Raw genomic sequence first — 25,422 nt, 5'->3', positions numbered from 1 at the left:
CCAAATGACAAGACATCTTGTCATCGGAGTTGAATGGGTTAACAAATTATAGGCTTTTTTAACATAATCCGAAAGTTCTAAAATAACAACTTGGCCTCCTTTGTCTGCTTTGTTAATAATGATGTTATCTAACTTTTTCAAAGCTGACAACGCAGCCCGATGTCTTTTTGGTAAGCAACAATCACTGTTAAAACTCTCGGAAATACCATTAAGCAAAAAACCTTTGAGGCAAGCAAAATCTTTATCATAATTATTATTGGCCAAGAATTTGTCAAAGCCTACCAAATAGTCTAACACATTGTGTTTCTCTGGTGTAAGCGTGAAGTTAAGAAAAAGGTCCAATACTTCTAACTGTTACCTAGCAAGATCGACAGGGGAGAGATTAATGACATTTGCTGTGAGGGCAGATTTAGACCAAACACTGTTGTTACATAACCGGTGAAGTTTCCGGTTGAGGTTGGCCTGGCGTAAATCACTGACGTAACATACTTTCAGAAGGGCTTGGGCACAAAGAAAGGTGAAGGCTGAATCGTTGGGACAAAACAACCAAAGACTTCTCTGGGCAAGTCTTGTAGAACAAAGATCTTCAAGTTCCAACGAGGCAACACTCACTCGGTCTGACAAAAAGGCGCTGATGTAAGAAGGAAAGCTGTAACCCAAGGAAATGCGCGTAAGAAACCTGAACGTGTTTGGGCACACCTGTTCAGCCACGCAATCTGACAAGAACACTTTTTGTATTTTTCTCTTTTTGCTGGCGATGAGTGGCGATTCAAGTTTTCTGAAAGCTTCGTTAAGTCCTGGATAGTAGTTGAAGAGAAGGTGTAGAGGAAGAGATGTTCCCATCGTGGGTGTAAATTTACTTAAACAAAATTTAGTAGCACATTTGTAATTAATCACGAAGAACCCACAGTAGGAATAAAAGTAAACTTAGAAGAAAGTATAACTTCTATATTTCATCTAATAGCTATAGCCCTTTTCAGGAAAGTATAAGTTACAAGAAATGATTGAGATGTAAGGGAAAGAGGAACCGGGATAGCTTGACAGACGACATTCCGTCACAGAGGGATGCGGGTATGAGAATCTGCGTGGGTCAATTGTCCCAAGGCGTATTTGGCGGCATGTTTTGCAATTCTAATATCACCTGTTCTGTTGTTGATGCAATCGTTGGTGTTTATGTATATCGCTTCTAATGTTTTTCTTTGTGGTCTACTTAGGTTTTCATGTAGAATGCTTGCTTGGCTCCACTGAGGTAAATGCTGTTTTTCTTCGATGTGGTTTATCCAGGCGTTTGTTTTGCGGTGGTGATGGACATCAGCTCTGTGTTCGTATAGACGTTTGTTTAGTCCCCTGTAGGTTTCACCATAGTAAGCAAGGTTGCACCCCGAGCAGGGGATTTTGTACAGGGGGGGGGGGGATTTTTATATTTTGTTATGTCGTGTATTTTTCGTCCTTTGGTATTACTGTGATGCCTATGGGTTTTAATCCCTTGGTTGGTAGGTGAGTTAAGTCTGATGATGGTGTTATGAGGAGGATATTTTCATTCTTGGTTTGTGGTTATGAGGTGTTTCTTTGTAGATAGAATGTTTCTTTGTTGATTTTTTTTTAGTTTTCCGTAGAGCTCGGGCGATGATACCAGTTGGAAAGTGAAGTGTTTTAAATGTAGTGGTGATGTTATCTATTTCGTCTTGAAGGTATTCTGGGCTGCATATTCGTAGTGCTCTTGGGAAGAAACCTCTTGGTTCTGTCGCTGTGGGCACTGAAGTGGTGGTTGAAGTCGTCTTTATTTGTGGGTGTTTTGTAAACTTTGAATTTTGCTGTATTACTATTTCTGGTGATTAATGTGTCAAGGTATGGGAGAGAGTCTGTTTTCTTGTTCTGTTGTTAATTGTATTTTCTGGTGCGATTGGTTTCAATTGTGTAGAAGGATGCCAATGTCTGTGTCTTTCGGTATGATGAGTAGATAATCGTCTACATACCTGAACCAGGTGGTGCCATCAGGGAGGAATTGTTTGTAGATGTTTTGTTCTAAAACTTCCATTGCTAATCAGGCAGCTATTGCACTCAGGGGCGATCCCATTAGTAGGCCGTCGTGTTGCTGGTAGGTTTTGTCATTGAATGTGCAGAAAGTGCATTTCAGGCATTTTCCTATGAATTGATTGTAGTCTCTTTTGTTAACTGGGAAGATATTTTCATCAATGCTATTTATGACTGACTGAAATGATATATTGCTGCAATGTGTGGATGTATAAGGAAATAACGTCCAGATTTTTTTTTTTTTTTTTTTTTTAATATTTGGCGTTGAGTTTTTGATGTGTGTATCGCTGATTGTCCCAAGAGCCAAGGTAAGGGGTTTGGCTAATATTTTGGCTAGCTTGGGGGAGGGGGGCACTGCCACTTCCGTTGGTGATGGATCTCATGGGGATTCCTGGTTTGTAGATTTTGGAAATCCAATGTATGTGATGAGATATTGCGTATCAAGTCTGGTCGTCCGACGTCGTTGCTCTTACTGCAAAGTTCAGAAAGTTTATGGCTAATTTGGTCTTTTGCTGATGGTCTTCATCCCGTATTTCATTGTTAATCTCAGTAGGGAGCGTGGTGTATTGTAGTTATTCTTGTGTCTTCAAGGAGTGTAACGTAACTGTTTCTAAGCTGTCTAGCAGGTATTGGCGAGATGCATTGGTGAAGGGTTTGATCCTGTTGCGTAAGTGTTGAAGAGCAGATCGTGGGAGAACCTGTTTTGTTATACATTTTTTAATCAGTACGCACTCAATTACTAAAAATAGGCTACCCAGACTGGTTTTTGACAAAAGCCATCAGGCAGCCATCAGCCAGTTATTTTAGAACAACCAATTCCAACACAAAATTTGTCTGGGAGAAATCAAATATTAAAATCCCTTATAATGAATCTATACATGCCGCATCTAAATTATTACCTAGTAGACAACTCCGGAGTATATAAGATACCATGTCTCGATTGTGATAAAGTGTACTGGGGACAAACGGGACGTGATCTACCCACTAGGATCAAAGAACATAAGAATTTTTTAAAATACGGCCAAGTTTGTAGATGAACTGGGTAGGACAGACTGGTCGCCAGTTCTAAATTGTACCGATGTTTATAAGGCTTGGTCTAACTTTAAGTACACATTTCTTACTATCATAGATAGAGTAGCACCTCTCAAAGAGATACGAATAAAACAGAGGACGGAGCCATGGATGACTAATGAAATACTGGGTTTAATTAGAGATAGAGACAGATTTATTGCCAGATTTAGGAAAAGTGGAAATCAGGAGGACTATAATGGCTTTCTGTACTATAGGAATCAGGTGAATTATTGGAAGGATAAAGCCAAAGCTGATTATTGTACTAAGATGGTGCACCAGAACAAATACGATCCAAGGAAGCTTTGGCAAACACTGAAGACCCTAGAAGTTCACACAAAGCCTAGTAACAAAGTAGACAGGATAGGACTCTTGATAAACGGTGAGCTCAACTCTGATAGGAACACCATAGCCAATCACTTCAACACCTTTTTCACAACCATTGCCACAAAACTAGTTAAATCCCTCCCTACAGGTTCTGGGAAGTTTGGGCTGAGGTACGTTCAGGAGTATTATAAGGACAAGTCCTCAAAGTGTTTCAAACTGCATAAGACCACTCAAAAAGAAGTGTTTAAATTACTGGCTAGCATAAGTGTCAATAAGGCTACAGGGTTAGATGACATTCCTGCGAGGTTTGTTAAGGATGGAGCCTCAATTATTACTCCCCCAATAACCCACATAATAGATTTGTCTATTGGTTCAGGATTTATCCCAAGCGACATGAAAAGGGCTCGGGTAACACCTCTTTACAAGAAAAACGCAAAAACTGAGGCAGGTAACTACAGGCCTGTTTCAATTCTAGGTATTATTTCGAAGGTCTTGGAACGTACCGTATACAATCAGTTAGATACCTACCTCAGGGAACGTAATCTACTATACGGTATGCAATCTGGTTTTAGAACGAACTACTCAACAGACACCAGCTTAATATACCTTTACGATCTGATAAAACAGGAATGCGACAGAGGTAATTACACGGGTTTAGTCTTGTTGGATCTTCAAAAGGCATTTGATACAGTGGACCATGATATTCTATTAAAAAAACTTCAGGCATTAGGAGTGGCGAATATTGGCTGGTTCAAGTCCTACCTTACAGGTCGCAATCAACTAGTACAGGTAAATGAAGCCCGCTCAGATGACAGAGAGATAACTTGTGGTGTACCACAAGGTTCAATTCTAGGACCGCTACTGTTCCTGATCTATATTAACGACATGCCAGGTGCGGTGAACTGTAAGTTACTGCTATTTGCAGACGACTCCGCTCTAATTGTCTCAGGTAGGGACCCAGTTGAAGTAGAGGAGAAACTGAGTGTCGAACTGTCATCGGTCCAGGACTGGCTCATAGATAATAGGCTGTCCTTACACCTCGGTAAAACGGAAAGTATTGTCTTCGCATCCAAACCCAACCTCAGGAAACGCAGCGATGTACAGGTCAGATGTGGGGTTAATGTCTTAGAGTCAAAACAAGAAGTAACCTATCTTGGAATACCCTTAGATCAGTCCCTCTCAGGGAATGCTATAACAGATAAGATTGTTTCCAAGTGTTCACATAAAGTAAAATTTTTGTACAGAAAAGCCAGAAATTTTGATCTGGAAACAAAGAAGCTTCTGGTCTCAGCCCTGTTACAACATCACTTCGATTACGCTTGTAGCTCTTGGTACAGTAGTCTGAGCAGAAAAAACCAGTCCCGGCTACAGGTTACACAGAATAAGATAATTAGATTCATACTAAACCTACCTCAACGTAGTCATATTGGTATTGAAGAATTTAGCAAGGTAGGAATGTTACCAGTAAAATATCGTGTCCAGCAGCTGAAACTAAACCAGGTTTACAATGTCATTCATAATTCTGCTCCCTCATATGTGAGCTGTAATTTTACATTATCGGCTGAGAACCGAACCCGGAACAGTCAAGAGTCTCTTAATGTACCTCATGCGGGTCCCTTTACCAAAAACAGTTTTCACTTCACAGGTGCTCAACTATGGAACTCACTACCTGTGTCCATTAAGAAGACAAATAGCAAGGTTACCTTCAAGAAAAAAGTCAAGGGTTACTATATGTCTCAGCTATGGACAGAGAACAGCCTTGATTTTGTGTACTACTAGCTTAGTGAGGGATACCTGATTCCATGAGTAATACCATACATATCTGCGTTCACTCATAACTGTTTCTGACCTCTTTCAGAAGTTTAGTTCAGCATAACAATGATTGATGTTTACAAATTGGTTTCCACCTTTGTTTTGCCAGTCATAATATGGCATATATCTCAGGTAGGTCCCGAGAACAGTTATGATCTGACCTCTTTCCACATTCTCCTTGTTGTTTTACTCATTCGAGTACTGGTCCCCTGTACCCTACCTCTGGTGCTTCAGGTTATAATGTACTACTCATAGTAATTGCCCACTCCGTCCTGAGATTCAGGTAAAATGTTAGATTTAATTAATAGGTAACCCTAGCTGCAGTGTAGGATTCACTATAACTACATGTTGTTACAGATGTAGAATATTGTAGTACATCATTAATGGTCCTATTCTGATATAGTACTCACTCATACATGTTGATACACATGTAGAAAAATGCAATATATTAAATGGTACTACTCCGATATAGTACCCACTCATACTGTTTTGTTACAGTTTAACTTTATTTTGTTGTTCCTTTGCTTAATGCAAGGTTCCTTTTGGATGGTGCTCAAATATTTGGACTCAATGTTCCTATGTGTACAAACATTTCAGTAATATTAGCAAAACTATAACAATTTTTACGTGTTGTAGAAAAAAAACCTGATGAGGACCACAATGGAAATAAGCGTTCATGCTTTTTGTGTTATCCTCGGCAATTTACATTTATTATTTCGAACTATGTGTTCTTGTCATTATTTGCACTTCATGTACATTGATTTATTGCCAAATAAAGTCTATCTATCTATCTATCTATAAGAAAACTCAGCTGTATTCCTCCATTCTAGTCTTTTAGATCACAGAATAGATTGGAAAAATGCAGCTACAGTATACAAATCACATTGTAGTTAAAAAAAAAATATTGAGTCCTCATTAATAAAACAGTTTCCAAATTATAACACTTCTAAAGGTCAATGGTCACCAGATGCCATTACTAGTATGGCAGTTAATAAATTCATCTCCACAGGACGAAACGTCCGACCTCACTCAGGACAAGTGACCTGAGGCTTACTGAGTTCCCCACTGTAACTTCCTCCTCTGTATATAACCCCTTGTCTATGTACCCTATAATTGTAACTGCTGAAGAGGACCACAGTTAGTGGTCGAAATATACGGTTTACTCTGTATCTCAGCTTATCTTTCTCCGAGAGTGGGTTTAAGTTTTATTTCATTCGTGTGTTACGACACCTACGTTACTTGATTTGATATATATATATATATATATATATATATATATATATATATGTATATACATATATATATATATATATATATATGTATATATATAAAGATATATATATATATATAATATATATATTTATATATATATACATATATAGATTAAGAGAGAGAGAGAGAGAGAGAGAGAGAGAGAGAGAGAGAGAGAGAGAGAGAGAGAGAGAGAGAGAGAGAGAGAGAGAGAGAGAGAGAGAGAGAGATTTGACTAATACATGAACGTATTATTTTACCCCTAGGAGACGCATACGATGAGTAAAACTTACCTTCAGCTGACTGGCGAACACCAAGAAGCACTCAGAAAAGAATGTAGTTAGCATGACCAGGTCAAACTTCTCGTTGAAAAGTTGTTGTACTTGGGGCTCTTCCAATGCATCAGCACACTTCACCGGGGTCTGAGCTATCAACTGGAAAATGACAACTTAACTGTATTATCTTTCAACAATAATTGCTCAATATAATGTATTTGTGTGTATATATATATATATATATATATATATATTATATATACATATATATATATTATATATACATATATATATTCATATACATACACATACACACACACACACACACACATATATATATATATATATATATTTGTATATGCATATATATATATATGAATATATATATGTATATATATATATATATATATATATATATATATAATAATTGCGACAGTCGTCCCGGGATTCGAACCGGGGCCTTGCATGACGCTAAGCCAAAGCTCTACCGACTGAGCTAAAGGAGCTCTAAAAGTCTCCAACTTGGAAGTTGATCTAACTCCCGAAGAACTAAGTCGACCGCTAACTGCCATCCTAACTTAATTTTACAGAGACTTAAACTCAACTCATAGCCAGTGGTGAAGCTGGTACGAATCCTAGATGGGCTTTCGTAGTTGTAATGCCTGAATAGAATCGCTATTGACGGCATATGTTTATCAAATAATTCTAATATTCACCCCGGGATTCGAACTCCGGGGAGACTGTTGGAATCATTTGATTGACATACGCCGTCAATGGCGATTCTATTCAGATATATATATATATATATATATATATATATATATATACATACTGTACATACATACACACACACACACACACACACACACACACATATATATATATATATATACATATATATATATGTATATATATGTATGTATATATATATATATATATATATATATGTATGTATATGTATATATATAAGACTGAAGGTGGAAGAAGCAGATGAGGAGTAATGGGAGAATCTTATGCTTTAACGTTTCGACCCGCAGGGTCTTGATCACAAAGGTAAACTCAAACATAACAGGGGATTTTATACATAGACGGGTTATCTAAAAGGACGCTTCGGTCTTATCTGTCATGATATAGTCAACATATATATATATATATATATATATATATATATATATATATATATATATACATATATATGTATGTATGTATATATCAAAGTCCTTGAAAATATATTTATTGTATTTCTAAGCTGGAAACCAACCAAAAGAACAGGCAGTCTTTAGAAGCGTGTGCATATCTATAGACCATCTACAGACGATGAATTATCTAATCAAGAAAGTGGTAGAATATAATATATTTCTTTTTGTTTTTGTAGATTACGAGAAAGCCTTTGACTTGATAGAACAAATAGCAATACTAAACTCGCTATGCAAGCAGGGTGCTAACGAATATATCGTAAGAGTGCTAGAAAAGATCTTTACAAAAGTTACATGAAGTTACAGAAAGGATAAAGTTCGAGAAAGGAGTTGGTAAGGCGATACAATTTCATCCAGATCATTTACAGCTTTCTTGGAAGAGTTTTTCAGAGGGTTGAGTTGGGAAGGGAAAGGTTTGAAGATTAATAGCAAATATTCTAATTACCTAAGATTTGCGGATGACATTATTCTTATTTCAGAAAAAGCAGAAGACTTACAAGATATGCTGAGTGATCTGAACAAATAGTCTCAAAATAGATTTAAAGATGAATAAGAATAAAACCAAAGTAATGTCGCACACGAAATTTCACAGTAAAGAGATTATTATCGATGGTGAGAGTCTTGAAGCAGTTGAAGCGTATAATTATTTAGGCCAGATGGTGAAGAAGACTAAAGATCATGAAAATTAAATAAAAATGCATATTGCAACTGGTTATAAGATGTTTGGCAAGTATAAGATCATGCGAGGCTCTCTACCTTTAAGTTTGAAGTACAAAATCTACAATCAATGTATAATGCCAGCAATTATATACAGATGTAAAACTTAGAAACTGACGAAGGCGATAGAAACAAACCTAAGAAGTGCCTAAAGAAGAATGGAGAGATCAATACTGGGAATAATGCTGACAGAAAGAGAGTAATTAGGGTGAGAAAATAGACTGGAATGAAAGTGATTTAGCGCGAGGGAATGATGAGCGATGATGTGTCTTAACCCATTAAACTCCGATGACAAATTTCTTGTCATTTGGTCAAATAAAACAAAAAATCATAAAACACCAAAATGTTTGATCAAACACCAGAAAAAATATGACGTCAGTCCTCGCTTCGCGAAGCGAGGACTGACGTCATATTTTTTCTGGTGTTTGATCAAACATTTTGGTGTTTTATGATTTTTTGTTTTATTTTACCAAATGACAAGAATCTTGTCATCGGAGTTTAATGGGTTGAGTGAACGCCGCGAGGTGGGAAGCGTGCAAGAGGGAGACCAGACAGAAAGTGGAGAGATGATATAAAAAGAAGTTTTGCAGGAATGACGTGGCAGAGGTTGGCGCAGGCGTGCGAATCATGGAATGATATGAAAGAACCTTTTGTTCAGCAGATTGATTGATTGATATATATATATGTGTGTGTGTGTGTGTATTCACCTTGGTCTTTTTTGGATCACGTGATGGACTCGTGATCGACAGCTATTTCCCTCCCGGAAGAGAGCTCAGAGCTCGTATGACCGACCTATGGGTAATGTTGTGACTTTACACGCACACACACACCCAACTCCCCGCCTACGAGAGTTGGAGTAACGACTCGAAGTGCAGCGGTACTGAAATTATTTCAGCCCTGGGCAGGATTCGAACTCGGACCGCCGTAGTGACAGTCAGAGACTCTACCAACCGCGCCACCGAGTCGTGTGTGTGTGTGTGTGTGTGTGTGTGTGTGTGTGTGTGTGTGTGTGTGTGTCTCAAACACGGCGTCCCAGTACAAAAATGGGAGATTTCAACTATAGAAACACTGACTGGGAAAATCTAGTAGGAAATCAAGAAGCGCAATTTCTTTAGATGTGGTACAAGATAATTTCCTAAACAAATGATTACCGATCCTACGAGGGGAGAGAATACTCTGAACTTACTCTTAACTAAATGAGGATCTAACAAGAAACGTAAAAGTGAGATATAGCGATTATCAAGAAATAATATATAATATTATATGGGAAGAATTAAATAGTACGAATAACGTTGTAGTACCTTACTTCAGGAGAGCCAATTTTGAAAATCTGAGAAGATATTTGGAACAACTAGTCACATACGAGGCCGGCTCAGAGGACTGTGACAAGGTGGGGTGTATGGTCAGCCCAGATATCATTAGCGCAGCCAGGTGTCCAGACCAAGGTCAGGTCATGGAGGGTGGTATGCGAATCGTGAATGAGGTTACTTACAAGTATGAGGTCATCACCACGAACAGCGATCTGGATGAAATGTACAGCAACCTAACTGCTTCGATTTTGAATGAGCAGAATAAATTTATTCTCCTTAAAACAATAAGGTCGAATGCTAATACTCCCAAACGGGTGACGAATAGGCTGGAAAACGAAACTGGAATAAAAATATGGTTTTACGCCATAATAATAATAAAAAAAGAAAATGGGGAAACACATTTTAGATCTAAGTATGACGATAACGCTAGACTGGTTAAAAAAAATTACGCACACAGCGAAACGTAACTACAAAATTAAGGTTGCCGAACAAGCGAGATCCAGCCCAAAGGGCTACTTTCATCTCTACAGAACAAAAAATAAGGATAGGCCCAATTGAAAACGGCGAAGATATTATGTTATATTCGGAGAAAAAAATGACCGAGGCGTTTAACAAATACAGCATTGGAAAAGCAGAAGCAGTCAAACAGATTGATAGATTTAAAGTTACAAAATCCCCTGGTCCAGGGAAAATATTCCGAGTGCTATAAAGAGTGTAAATTTGAAATCTGCAACAATTTAACGGAAATGCTTAATAAGTCGGTAGACATGGTTTTATGTCTATTTCTTGGAAGTAGACAAACCTTGTTCCTGTTTAAAAAAGGATGAAAAATCGTCGATGCACAACTACAAGTCAATCAGTTTGACATCAGTTATAGGTAAAAGGCTTGAATCAATAATAGCTAATAGAACAGGGGTTCTCATTAGGGGAGAAATTCACCCCCAGGGAGGAATTTTGGATTTTCTGGGGTGAATTGTGACCACAGTAAGTTTACTAAGAAAAAACAATCACAGGTTTCGTCAATTGACGAATTGTAATCTACTGAATTAAATTAATTACAGATTTATAATACCTTGTTATTCTAGTGAACTTTTTTAAATTGCATTAGCTTCAGTTTGGCCTGTTAAGTAGTTCATTATAAATTAAGAAATTATTTTATTTCTATTCAAGTTATATTTTCAACTTGCATTGAATTTGTAAGACTTCATTATAAACATAATTCATGTAAAATTGTAAATGTATATATACTAATTTGGAGAAAAAAAATGAAAGGATTTTTATTAATATTAGCATATTATTTAGAAGGTACCTTTTAAAACAGACAATCTTGGAAAGGAGGGGGAAAACATTCTTACAAATGGTGAAAGGGGGGGCATGGGCCAAGCAAGACTGAGAACCCCTGTAATAGAATAAGAGATCACATCGTGAGACATAATTTGATTCGTAACTCTCAGCATGAATTCACCAAGGGTAAGTCATGTGTAACTAATATTTGTAACGAATATTCTTTTTTTTTCACTAATGTCCATAAGGCGGCAGAAAACAATGGTAGTTACGATGTTATTTACCTTGACTTTAGCAAAGCGTTCGACAAGGTGCCCCATCAAAGACTACTAAATAAAGTTAAAACCTATGGCATAGGAGGAAAAGTGTCTGAACGGATTAGAACATGGATTGGTGACAGAAAACAGGGAGTCACCATAAATGGTGTAAAATCCAAATGGGGGAGTGTTACTATAGTGGATTTCCCCAGTGCTCAGTTTTGGACACCTTTTTGTTAATTAAGTACATAAACGACCTGGATAATGGGATTAATAGTGATGTTAGTAGCCCTGCGGACGACTCTATAATTGGACGCCAAGTTAGGTTAGGATAAGATACCGCGATACTGCATAAGATCTTGACAGATTGTTTACATGGTCGGTGAGATGGCAAGTGGATTTCAATATTTCAAAGTGCAGTGCGTTAAGTATGGGTTTACCCAACCCAGAAAGCAGATATACCTTAAATAACACCTTTTTAGAGAAAACTGAGAGCGAGAGAGACTTGGGAGTTCTAGTGAGTCGTGACCTTAAACCCAGAAAATAGTTCATTAACGCCAGGAATAGAGCTAACCGAGCATTAGGTTTCGTTGTAGGACCGTTACGAGTAAAAGTGTAGAGGTAATTATCAAACCTTATCTGGCGTTAGTTAGACCAATCCTTGACTATGCTGTACATTTTTGGTCTCCATTCTCTAGAATGGATATCAATTCACAAGGATCAGTGCAGAAGAGAATGACTAAAATGATTCATGAGCTCAGAAATTTACCTTAAGAGGGCAGGCTTGGGTTTCATAATTTACACTCTCTGGAAAGACGCAGAGTGCGGGGTGATCTAATAGTGGTGTTCAAGTGGATCAAGCGCTTTAACAAGGGTGATGCAAACAAGGCAATGATATCAAGACAACGGGGCAGGTCTCGCAGTAATGGATTTAAATTGGACAAATTTAGATTTAACAAGGAAATAGTCAAGAATTTGTTTACTAATAGAGTGGTCAACGAATAGATTGCATTTAGGAACCATGTAGTGAGCGCTGAAACTATCGTTGTTTTAAGAAATGGTTAGAGAACTTTATGCATAGGGATGATAGGTGGTAATGGACATGGAACTGCCTAGTGTAGTCTCCTGTAGTCTCCTTCTTTCTTATCTTTTTATGTTCTTGTGTGTGTGTGTATGTATATATGTACAATGAATTATATACATACACACAGCACTAGGGTTACATAACACCTGTACGTGCTTGTCTGCCGTTCAGAGTGGATAACCCAAGCCTCTTTGAAGAAGCGAAGAGCCTTCCCATTCATCTTCATTTTCCTAAGCAGGAAATCATAGTGCTTAACATCCACTGTGGTCTAACGCGCTCTTTCCTCTATATAGGGTAGGTCTGCTCAATGGCTAAAGTGGCATCCTACAGTGTAGGTGGCGATTTTAATGTGCACCGCCCTCGTTTCCATTTTTCCTTTCCCACAAATCGTCGAAGCAAGAACAATTACGTCTTAGCATTTTGTCCAGAGGTTGCCCTCCTAAACACGGGTAACCCCGCTCATGTACTGTGTGTGTTGGGGGGGGGGGGCGGTTGGACCTTACCTTTAACAGTGTGACCCGAACAGACTCCCTCGCCTGGGAGATTTATAATTCCTTCTTGAGTGACCAATTCGCCGTTACTCTCACTCCCCCATAGGTGACAGTCCTCTCTTCGGTGCCTCCTCCAACAATTTGGAGAAAGAGGGACGCCAACAATCTCCTCTTCCAGACCATGGTAGTGGAGTGGGTAGCCATGTATGAGCTCTCAGAAGGAGATATTGAATTCATGGAAGTCCACTTCACTTTGGCGTTGACGGCTGTGGCTGAGACGGCCATCCCCCAATCCAAAGGTAGAACCAGGTGCCGTAAGCACTTCTGATACTACAATAGCGAAATGAGAGGACCAATCACCAGGTCAACATACTCCGTTGGAACTTCCGAAGGCGTTGCACACCAGAGACCCTCGCTAACCTTTGGGACGAGGTTATGGTGATAAGGGAAATGCTCACACGAGGTGCCTAATGTTACCGGACAGACCCATGGAACCCTTTCTCACACGTAACCCAATTACATTAAAGTAACTTTAATATATGCGCCATATCTGGCCACTTTACCATTCATATAATGAAATATATGACGTCAGTCCTCGCTTCACGCGAAGCGAGGACTGACGTCATATTTTTCTGGTGTTTGATCAAACATTTTGGTGTTTTATGATTTTTTGTTTTATTTGGCCAAATGACAAGAATCTTGTCATCGGAGTTTAATGGGTTAATAAAACGAAGAAATCATCAAGGTATTTCTCGCCCGCATTAAGTCCCCCTCTTATGAAGCAACCCCGTTACTACGTGTGCGTGTAAGGTCACAGCATTACCCATAGATCGGTCTGATATGAACTCTGAGCTCTCTTCCGGGAGGGAAATAGCTGTCGATCACGAGTCCAACACGTGATACAAAGACCATGGTGAATCACACACAATCTCTAATTCTCTGTCTCTTTCTTTCTCTCCCTTCGCATGGGTTGTGACGGTTTAGACTTTATGTAGTCAATAATTTTGAAACATTTAATGACACCCCTACAGACAGGAATCACACAAAATTATCTTTCTGACTGGAATATAATTTCCATAACAAAAAGATAAATATTAATTCAACTTCTATTATCACTCCTCTCTGTTGCCCCTCTTATACCTATCCTTTACCACTTGACTCCACATCTTCAGCGCCATCTTGTTCCGGAAGTGTAACCGCACCAGACACGAGTGAACATTACGAAATGCTGACCCCAGCAGGTAAAAACACATAACAAGCAGTTGGGCTCAAGTTGGCATGTCAATTGGACGTCACCACAGACGAGTATCAAATATTGAGCGCTGGAACTAATTTAATCTCACGGAGTTTAAGTGTTAACCCATTGCTTACTAAGTGACCTTAACCCATTAAACTCCGATGACAAGATGTCTTGTCATTTGGTCAAATAAAAAAAAAATCATAATAAAACAACAAAATGTTTGATGATCAAACAGCACCAGAAAAATATGACGTCATCAGTCCTCCTCGAGGAGGACTGATGACGTCATATTTTTCTGGTGCTGTTTGATCATCAAACATTTTGTTGTTTTATTATGATTTTTTTTTTATTTGACCAAATGACAAGACATCTTGTCATCGGAGTTTAATGGGTTAATAAACTATCAAGAAAAAGGATATAATTGAAACTGAAATGTTAACTTTAAGATGAACACTTAACCCATTCAACTCCGATGACAAGATGTCTTGTCATTTGGTCAAATAAAACAAAAAATCATAAAACACCAAAATGTTTGATCAAACACCAGAAAAATATGACGTCAATCCTCGCTTCGCTCGCAGCGAAGCGAGGACTGACGTCATATTTTTCTGGTGTTTGATCAAACATTTTGGTGTTTTATGATTTTTTGTTTTATTTGACCAAATGACAAGACATCTTGTCATCGGAGTTGAATGGGTTAACATGAACAAATAATTGTACTTGGTAATTATTCGTATTCCTTACCCTTTCTTGACCAGAATGCAGTTACGATATGGTTGCTGATCCTATCAATCCCTATACTAGGTCTCTCTCTCCCTCTCCTCTCTCTCTCTCTCTCTCTCTCTCTCTCTCTCTCTCTCTCTCTCTCTCTCTCACTCTCTCTCTCTCCTTATATTTTATATAATTAGTGACTAGAAGACTAGCTGGCAACCTGACTTGAGATATTACTGGACTAAAAATATATACATATAAGTAACATGTGCCTACATATATATACAGTAATAAAACAAGCATGCTGTCACTGGCCGGTATACCTTGAATGGAGACATGCCTCCTGCCTTGAAGACATTGGGCATGAAGGAAGAAAGGTCCAACTTGTCGATGACTATTTCTCTCACGTTAGGAGTCTGTTTTTGCGGTGCGTACGGCGAAACAACTGTAATCTGGAGAAAGGACTTGTATTAAATTTTATCTTTCTGTGAAAGTGGAACAAGGTTATTAATCAATCATACTTAAATTGCTAAAAACACTTTCTCTACAATATTCCCTAGAATCAACAAACTACATTCTCTCATCTTTTAGGTATCCAGAAATGCATAAATGACAGATTAAGCAATTTATTCATATATCCGTTAATTATTCTAAATTCAGCCTCGTTTTAGGCCGAACAGTCTCCTGTTGGGATTATATTCCATAGTAACCCATTGTAATTTCACTGTGTAATGATGATTGCCTACTTTTTTCCTATAGAATGGGTGGTGCTTGGTCCACATTGCAGAGAAACCTACGATGTCTGCACAGAAGTGTTATATTCGACATAGATGTGATATAAAAAATCAATGTTTTACTAAGTTTCTCATACAAAAATATAAGATATATATTCTAAGAATTTCCCGGGGACAAAATTAGAGAAAGGCAACAAAAGAGCCAATTTTCTAATAAGCAGCTTAGGAATGGCAAAGCATCTGATATAGATTTCATTCGCACCAAAAGCCTATAATAATGAAAGTATCATATTGTTATATCTGGAATATTTGTAGGAACTATAAACAAAATATAATTGCAGTGATCACCAATTTAGGACACCTTCCAGTATATATTAAGGTCAGGGGGAAAACAGAATTCCTTTACATTTTTTCTGGCGTCGACTTCAACCTGTGCATTGCGACCACCTCTGTGGAAAGATTGCTTAACCAATGGACGACGTTTTTAGTAAAACTCTTTTAACTTATCGATTAGATAGACACTCGCAGTTTTTAGTATGGAACTTTTAATTATTTAGTTATCATTGTTCCTTTTCAAATCTGTACCCATTTTGTAGTGTCGCTTTCAACAGTGCAAGAATTAATGGTTTGTAACAAGGTAGTCTGCTACATCTGCAAATCGTGTGGATCTTTTTACCTTTTGAACAGAATAATTGTCATCAAGAAGATCTGTTGGGGTTCTCTACACTGCCATGTTCTAATGATGTTCATCTTATGTTTCTAAGTATCATAACATCACTGTTACGGAAGAATAAACACTTCGGATTATCGTATATTTTTCCTTTGTGGATATCCTTAATAATCTAGTTTGGCCTTATCTCAGGTCTGATACTAATACATACTCAGACGACCGCTGGGAAATGTCGTCATCAACTTATGAAAAAAATGGACGTAGTTTTAATCTAGAATTAAATGAACTTTGTTTTGACAATTTCGTAGTCACTGAATGACATAAACATCTCGAAGGTACAACATGTAGTACAGTTCAAAATTTAACCACTTTCCGTACCACAAGCGAATGGCCAAGTCAAAAACGTATACCCAAACCAAAAGACCCTGCCATGATGAGGAAGGTTCACCTACCACCCCACTACTACATTTCTTGGGTCAAACGTACGAGTAGTAAAGCAAGGTCCAATATCACAGGGTCCGGCAGCCGAAGTTGGATTACCCCGACTGCTTCACAGGGTGACGCAGCCCCGGAGATAAGTGGATGAGGAGGGAGAATATCACCGTATAGTGAAGCAGTCGGGGTAATCCAACTTCGGCTGCCGGACCCTGTGATATTGGACCTTGCTTTACTACTCGTACGTTTGACCCAATAAGTGGAGTAGTGGGTGAACCTTCCTCATCATGGCAGGGTCTTTTGGTTTGGGTATACGTTTTGACACCACATTCACGCCCTCAGTTAACTAAAAAGAATGGGATAACGCACGACAACGACGCTGTAAACTAGTCCACAACAACAACAAATCCTATCCCATCCGTCCATCTCATTTTAGGCATTCCTCTCCACGTCCTCATTCATTCTTTCCATATACCCAACCCACTTCAATATTTTCTGATGTATGATCAGAGGGCTTTTTTTCTAATCATTTGCTGTGCGCCTATCTTCCAAATTTCTAATTCTAATTCCAGTATTGAAAGAGCTATCATAGTTCACAAACACCTCTCTTACATGCCAAGCCTCCGAAGTACAGTCATGAGTACAGCCATTTGCCATCCTAATTTACTACAATTAGCGGGAATATTATTCCACAACTTAAATCTTAGACCAAATGAAAATAAAGTAATTCTTAATGTGAGTTTCGTCTAGTTCTTAATTTTCGCTTGATATAGTAAATTTATTTATTTATTTGTCTATTCATTTATTCATTTATTCATTTATTTATTTGTTTATTTAAAACAAGTGGCAAGAACTACTTACCTCGTGACCTCGCTGTGCTAGAGCAGAAATCATTGACGTAAAGAATCCTTTCATACTCTTGGATGAAATTGGTGCAAGAAATAAGATGCGGTACCCCTGGGCACTCTGGCACATCCCAAGAGTCAGAAGGAGAGCGAGAAGACCAGCGAAGAGACGCATATTGACCTGTTGGGGAGAACCAAATCCGATAATATTGTTTCATGGATTAAGATTTGTACAGCTGCAAACACATGCGCCTGCACGCACACACGCGGACACACAAAACTGACAGAGAATATCTCATGGATTGGAACGGGAAGGTATAAAGAGGTCAGAAGAACAAACCAAAGAAGGTCACATGTCTTGAGATGTCAAAAAGAAAGAAAAAAGAAATCCGTATAGCTCAGTTGGCAGAGCAAAAGAATGTTGGGCAAAAGATCGCCAGTTCAAAATCCGCTCGACCCAATGGAGTTTCCAAGTACCGGTTGCTTAAAATTACTCATGTTGTTTGTCCATTATAAATTCCCTTGAGCTTTCGTTCCTATAGAAGTACAATGAACTTCATGGCCCTGTACCCTGTTCTACTTAAGGACTAAAATACCACTCCGTCTGTGATTCCAAGATGGCCTATTGAGCGACATCGGAAAAAATCCTGTAATAGCTCATACGATGATGTCTGTCTAAGAGATCCACAAAAGTGAATTCTAAATTAGGTATGATAGCTGGAGGAAAAGAGTATAGCTACTTTCCTGTATATTACAATTTGGAGAATACAAATAAAACTGCACACATACATACAAAAATGAGAAATCAAAAGATAATATAAAGAAAAAGATAAAAAAGACTAACAGGAATATCTAGGAAATCATAGAAAAAAAAAGTGGAAGAAAGTGTAAAAAAAGGGACAAGTTTATTTGAAATATATATATATATATATATATATATATATATATATATATATATATATATATATATATATACATACATTTATCAACCACAATTAATTTTAGTTCTCAGCCATCAACATCAAGAAACTCGAGGAGGCATACATGCAAAAATTGAAACGTGGTACAGCTAAGAACTCGAACCTCCGCTAGCACATGACAAGTTGACTTAGCCAATTGCGCAATCAAGAGAGATATAAGTTGAGCGCAACTTTTCTTATATATTTGTATGCTTGAGTTACACGATGTTGGTGACTTAGAATAAAAGTGAATTGTGGTTGATAAATGTATGTATGTATATATATATATATATATATATATATATATATATATACATATATATATGCATATATATATATACATATATATATATGTATATATATATACATATATAATGTATATATATATATATATATACATACACACAAATTTTTCGATGTTAGTGGCTTAGAATAAAAGTGAATTGTGGTTGATATATATACATATATATATTATAATATATATATATATATATGTATGTATATATATATGTATGTATAATATATATATATATATATATATATATATATATATATATATATGTGTGTGTGTGTTGAAGTATGGAATACAAATGAGTGGAAGGGCGGTGAGCTAAACACAGAGAACAGTTGAAGTTTTATTCACTGACGTTTCGTCCTTACTAGGACATTCTCAAAGTACATATAGTCTCAGAAAATGAACAGCTTATATTATACATCCTTGCCGTATTCCTCTCCCTCCATACTCTCATCCGTTCTCAACCCTTCTCACGTGACTCCAACAATGCCAATTCTCCCTCCGTTCTCAATCGTCCTTTTTACCTCCTTGATAATTAAAGTGCCTGCTGCTCCTGCTAACTTTATAAACCCATCCCTATGGTTGATACAGGAGTGGGAGGTAATGTAGGCTGCCTCCACTATTTTTCTTTTCTTTTTCTCTAGACCTTTGTGGAGCACCTCTATCTTGTTCCAATTTGGAAGATGGCCACACTGGTCGAAATGAACTACTAACGAGTTGGAGATTCTGTGAGCTTTGACGTAATTTTTGTGTTCATACGTCCGCAACTTCACTGATCTTCTCGTCTCTCCATAATATCCTAACGGCCAACCACCACATGGTATATTGTAGATCGCGCCTTTCTCCATACCTTTTTCTGATTTATTTTTATTCTTATTCTTGACAACCTCTTCTAATTTCATACCCGTGGAAAAAGCAACGCTCACACCTGCTTTTGTGAGAATATGTCCCAACTCCTCCGCTTTCTTCTCGTTGGGGACGGACAAAAACTCAGCCCTGCCTTCTTCGGACCAGTTGTCCTTCTTCTTTCTCATTATTACCGTTGCTTTCTTTCTCAATCTGTGCAGTAGTCCTTCCGGAAGGACAAAAATAACACATTAGCTAGTGACGTCATTCAGTCAGATCATTTTAAGGAGACATAGTCATACCATGATTTCGTAGAGCATTTTAAGAGGTCCTTTACATCATTTGAGCCACTTGGATCAATCCCCCCCCACACCTGTACTCATTAGTTAGGACATACAATCATGGACCACACTATACCAAAGAGAAAGCTCTAAAAATTGCTTAAACATTTAAAAGCGAACTAAGAGAGAGCCTAAAAAATTCTGTCTGGGTCTCAGAAGACAAATTTCATTGGAACACGTAGTCTCACTCATGACGTATTTTAGACTACTATTCCAATTACACCCAGGTACACTCCAGAAAGCTGGTACTATTCCATTCACACCAGGTATCACACCAGGCGAATTCTCCAGGAAGTTTCTGATACTGAAAAAGTAATCACTCAGATTCAGAGCAGGTCCGTATCCATTGCAGCCACCCACATGATAGCCCAAGTCACACTGTTCACACTACATAACACAAGGTCAAGACATCGACATCGCTCATCAAGAACACAACTGCTTTGTACATACTGTCACAAACCAGGACACCTTGCAAACACAACCTTCACAACCAAACCGACACTGCGATTATCACGGGACATCCATTCCAATCACTGCCTACGTAGCTGACGTTCGCTTTCCTGCTGATATCCTCATAGGTTTAAAACTGATGAAGCAACATAACATCTACCCTGCTCAAAATGGTATTATTTATACAAACCATTTCCTCCCTGCATTGCTATCAGCAGCTCCTCATAATGTTAATCAGATGCACGTGGCCGAATAGGCACAACTTATAATTTCAGCGCTCACTACATGGTTACTAAGTTTGTTCCATTCGTTGACCACCCTATTAGTAAACCAATTCTAGCCTATTCCCTTCTAAAATTTTAATTTGTCCATTTAAATCCATTACTGCGAGTCCTGTCCTATTGTCTTAATATGATTACCTTGTTTGCGTTACCCTTGTTAAAGCCTTTGATCCACTTAAACACCTCTATTAGACCTCCCCGCACTCTGCGTCTTTCAAGAGAGTGTAAGTTAAGGGGCCTAAGCCTCTCTTCGTAGGGTAAATTTTTGAGCCCATGTATCATTTTGGTCATTCTCCTCTGTACTGATTCTAGTGAATTGATGTCCATTCTATAAGACGGAGACCAAAACTGTACCGCATGGTCAAGGATGAGTCTATCTAACGCTAGATAAAGTTTGATAATTACCTCTGCACTTTTATTTGTAACCCCATGATTCAAGCTTGAATTAACAGCGTCATAAACAGGTCTATATTGGAATCACCTCATATTGTCCTCTTTGGCTCAGACAAAATACTTCTATATGACTTTCTTGTTTCAGAATTACCTTCCATCTACAATTTTAATGTCTTTTCAAAAGACTCCATAATACTTTTACTCTCGCCAAGGACGATATGTCGCGTCTGCAAAACAAATCAGCGAGAGATTGTACTTTTGAACTTGGAAACCTCACAGCTCTCCCTTAAATTCACTGGATCTTTTCGTATGACTGGACAGATGTCAAATTATAAAGTTAAAGCACTCAGGTTGCACGATCTTACAGAGACCGTATTGCACAAAATAGTTCCCCGTGGCCTCGACATATAGAACGTTCCATCATCAATTAGAACTACCCCTACTGTAGAGGACCCTAACCCTCTCAACTTCTCCCCCCTACTACTCTTCCCCGTCACAACCTTCACAGTCGAGCCACCTCTCCATAACATTGCATATTGCCTAGGTGAACGGAAATAGTTTCTACTTTCACATGTTCTTGAGATTAAGTCACTTTAAGTTTAGACAGTAGTATTTTCCTATAATGAAATTGCTCAAATCCATGTACATTTATGTTAGAGGTCAAATTCTTATATTTTTTTCTTTGAGCATTATCTTTTGTTGAGGTCAACGACTGGTAGCCGTGATGAACACCTGTTGCAAGAGATGCCTGGATGCTTTTGTGCTTGATCTTGAATGTGGATTATTCATTCTATGCTGGTGTGCATGCGCGTACGCGCATACATTATTTACTCGACGTCAGATTCTGGTAGTAATAGCAAACCTTCAACGGACAACCTATCGTGTGACGTGACCCTTGGTCAAATTGGCTTAACCTAAGAGCTCAAACACTGAGACACCTGCATCTCAAACCCGGAGATACGACCATACAATATTGTCATACGATAACAGTTAACGTAATTCATCACTTCTTGTATATAGAAATATTAGAGAGCTAAAACAAACACCGATTGTCTATACTCAGTCCCATAATGTAATAATTTGTAAGTAGACAGACGTAATATGTATATAATTGTAGAGTATATTACACTGTTGGCAACCGCCACTATTTTCTCCGACACCTTCTTTGGTGGAAAGCACCAGTCACGGAGGCGACGGAATAAAGACAAGAACCCAAACAGAGTATCTCTCCAATGCCTCAAACCAGTGTAGATCCAAACTTTTGTCTACACACACACACACACACACACACACACACACACACACACACACACACACACACACACACACACACACACACACACACACACACACAACCGCCGAACCGTAAACACGTATCGGTTGGAGCTCCCGAGAGTCACATAGGGAGAACGGAATTTCTCAGCACTACAAGGCTAGCAGAACACCTAGGTTGTGTTAAACGGGATGGGAAACACTTGTGGATCCCCGTGATGGTTTAATACGATGGAAATAGTGAGTATCGAGGAAAAATGGAAGGGAAGGAAAACAGACCAGAAAATGGCGATGAAGTGGAACCAAACGCAGAGATCTCTAGCGGAGTGAGAATGAGACGTAGTATAAACATGATCGTGGAAACCCAGAAAATATTCCTAAAGGGTAGTGAAGACGAAACTAGATATAATAGGTACGAGAAAAGAAACCTGAGTAGAATTATAGACATAGAAAAGGATGTGAGGTTTAGGAAGAATACATCGAACTAAAGCAAGAGATTATGGAGCTAAAGAAAGAGTATCTCGAAATAAACAAGGAAGTGAATGATTTAAAAAAAAATGCTGAAATAAATAATGAGGTAAGTGAATAAAAAAAATAGTTGATGTAATAAGTGAAGATGAGAGAATGAAAAAGATATCACTAATAGTACGACCTAAAAAAAAAAAAATAAAAAAAAAGAGGTCAATGAACAAATACAATCAATGACCGAGAAAATTGGATGAAATATAGGAGAAGAAGATTGACAGAAAATCAGGAAAGAATGGGAAAAGATCAAGACAGCGAAAAGATAGCTTTTAACCCATTCAACTCCGATGACAAGATGTCTTGTCATTTGGTCAAATAAAACAAAAAATCATAATAAAACAACAAAATGTTTGATGATCAAACAGCACCAGAAAAATATGACGTCGTCAGTCCTCCTCGAGGAGGACTGATGACGTCATATTTTTCTGGTGCTGTTTGATCATCAAACATTTTGTTGTTTTATTATGATTTTTTGTTTTATTTGACCAAATGACAAGACATCTTGTCATCGGAGTTGAATGGGTTAAAGAAAATTGTACAACAACAAATGCAGGAGAATGCCAAAGACACATTATTTGAGTAATTCAGGAAAAAGACAATTGGGTTAGAATTACAGTGGACAAAAAGAAGTGTATAGAAGTATATGTTCTAAAGGAAAAATATAACCTAGTTAGGTATTTTAGAGAAAAAAAAAGAGAAAGAAATAGCATGAAAAATTCTGAAAGCAGTACAAGACAAAGAGCAAGAAACAGAAAATGAAATAGAAGTGCGTAGAATGTAACAATACATAAAAGAAAAAATCGACCTCTAAAGATCAAATCAAGGCCACATGTGGTAGCGGAAGATATATTAGTGAAAGCAGGAAATTTAACAAATAGTAAGTACTATAAAAGTATATGGATGAATAGAGAAATGAATGATGATGAAAGAGAAAGAGAGAAAACACTAAAAAATAAAGCTAAAAAATAAAAAAGAATAAAAAATAAAAAGGAGACCGATAAAAAGAAGTTCTATTGGAGAGTGTTAGACATGAGGCTGAGAAAATGGTATATTCAAGATAAAAAAAAAAAAAAAAAAAGGAACAGAAAACGAGATGGAGAGGGAAAAAATTAAAATTGGTGTATACCAACATAGAGGAATTGATTTCAGGACTAAGTGAGTTAAATGATTACCTATCAGAAGAAAAACCAGATACAATGGAAATTGTGGAGACGAAATTAAGTGGTCTGTTACCACCAAATAGTATTAGACATGGATTATATCACTGGATTAAAAACGGAGAGGAAAAACAGGGTGGAGGAGTCATGTTTTTGGCTAAGAAAAAATTAAATGTAGCGAAGGAAAACAGTGTGAAAATAATCATAAGAATTGAAGATAGTGACATGAAAAGTAGAAAGTTTGTGGTGATTTATGCACCCCCCCAAAACAGATTCTTGAAGAGAGATTATTCTAAAATTTTAAAAGATACAAGGCATTTATCAAATAAGATGCTGAAGGATGGAGGAAACGTGGTACTTATGGAAAATTTTAACTGCAATGAAATTGATTGGTCTAAGGCAACAACTTTAGCCAAAGGAAAAAGCCTACAAGAAATATAAAGGAATCCTGCTTAATATCAGGCACGTTTGATAAAAACATACTTAAGCTATGGTCATTTTAAATGTGATAAATTGATAACCCAGATGGTCACCATGATCTTTCCGTCAGATTGAGCCTTATGTGTTGGTCAGATCGATAGAGGAAAGGCCATCCCCCCTTCTCACATTGTATTGTCTCCCCCTTCCCCCCTATGGTTGCCGCCTGATACTTACATTTAAACCCAACTCTGTATCTCTGTCATTTACTCTGAAGATGTAATATACGAAAGTACTTACTGTCTACAAGTTCCCCTTCTCCTGTGGTTATTTTGGGTACATATATATATATATATATATATATATATATATATATATATATATATACGTATATATGAGAAATTAGCTAGTAACAGCGACATCAATCCGATAATTTTTATGACAGTCGCATGCAGGATTCGAACCCACTGCTTTCGGCCACCCGTAAGATCACCTTCACAGAGCCTTAACCCACTACACCAACAGAGACTTAAAAGCCTTGAAACCTGGAATCGAACTGATTCCCGAGGATAGGAAAGATCACTAATCTGCGACCCCAATTCCTGTTTTACACAAGGCCTAAGTCCACCAGTTGGCAAGGGGTAAGGATTGGAATGAATCCTGCATACGACTGTCATAAAAACTATCGGATATATATATATATATATATATATATATATATATATATATATATATGTATATATAT

The 25,422-nt window shown here is 37.7% G+C and overlaps 1 protein-coding gene across 1 annotated transcript in view; it reads right to left on the bottom strand.

The window, feature by feature from the left end:
• Positions 1–25,422, bottom strand: part of LOC143030945 (UDP-glucosyltransferase 2-like) — a 53,303-nt gene that overhangs the window by 24,798 nt on the left and 3,083 nt on the right. The window contains exons 2-4 of the mRNA XM_076194239.1: positions 17,758–17,922; positions 15,381–15,509; positions 6,786–6,926 (exon numbers count right to left, since the gene is read on the bottom strand). Of these exons, the coding sequence (XP_076050354.1) occupies positions 6,786–6,926; positions 15,381–15,509; positions 17,758–17,916 (429 nt within the window). The 5' untranslated portion in view covers positions 17,917–17,922. The remainder of the gene's footprint in view (positions 1–6,785; positions 6,927–15,380; positions 15,510–17,757; positions 17,923–25,422) is intronic.

The sequence above is a fragment of the Oratosquilla oratoria genome, chromosome 12 (genome assembly GCF_046742065.1).
Source record: "Oratosquilla oratoria isolate Oo_2021 chromosome 12, ASM4674206v1, whole genome shotgun sequence".
Taxonomy (NCBI): domain Eukaryota; kingdom Metazoa; phylum Arthropoda; class Malacostraca; order Stomatopoda; family Squillidae; genus Oratosquilla; species Oratosquilla oratoria.
Note: the sequence above shows the minus strand (reverse complement) of the source record. Positions and strands in the feature narration are given on the sequence as shown.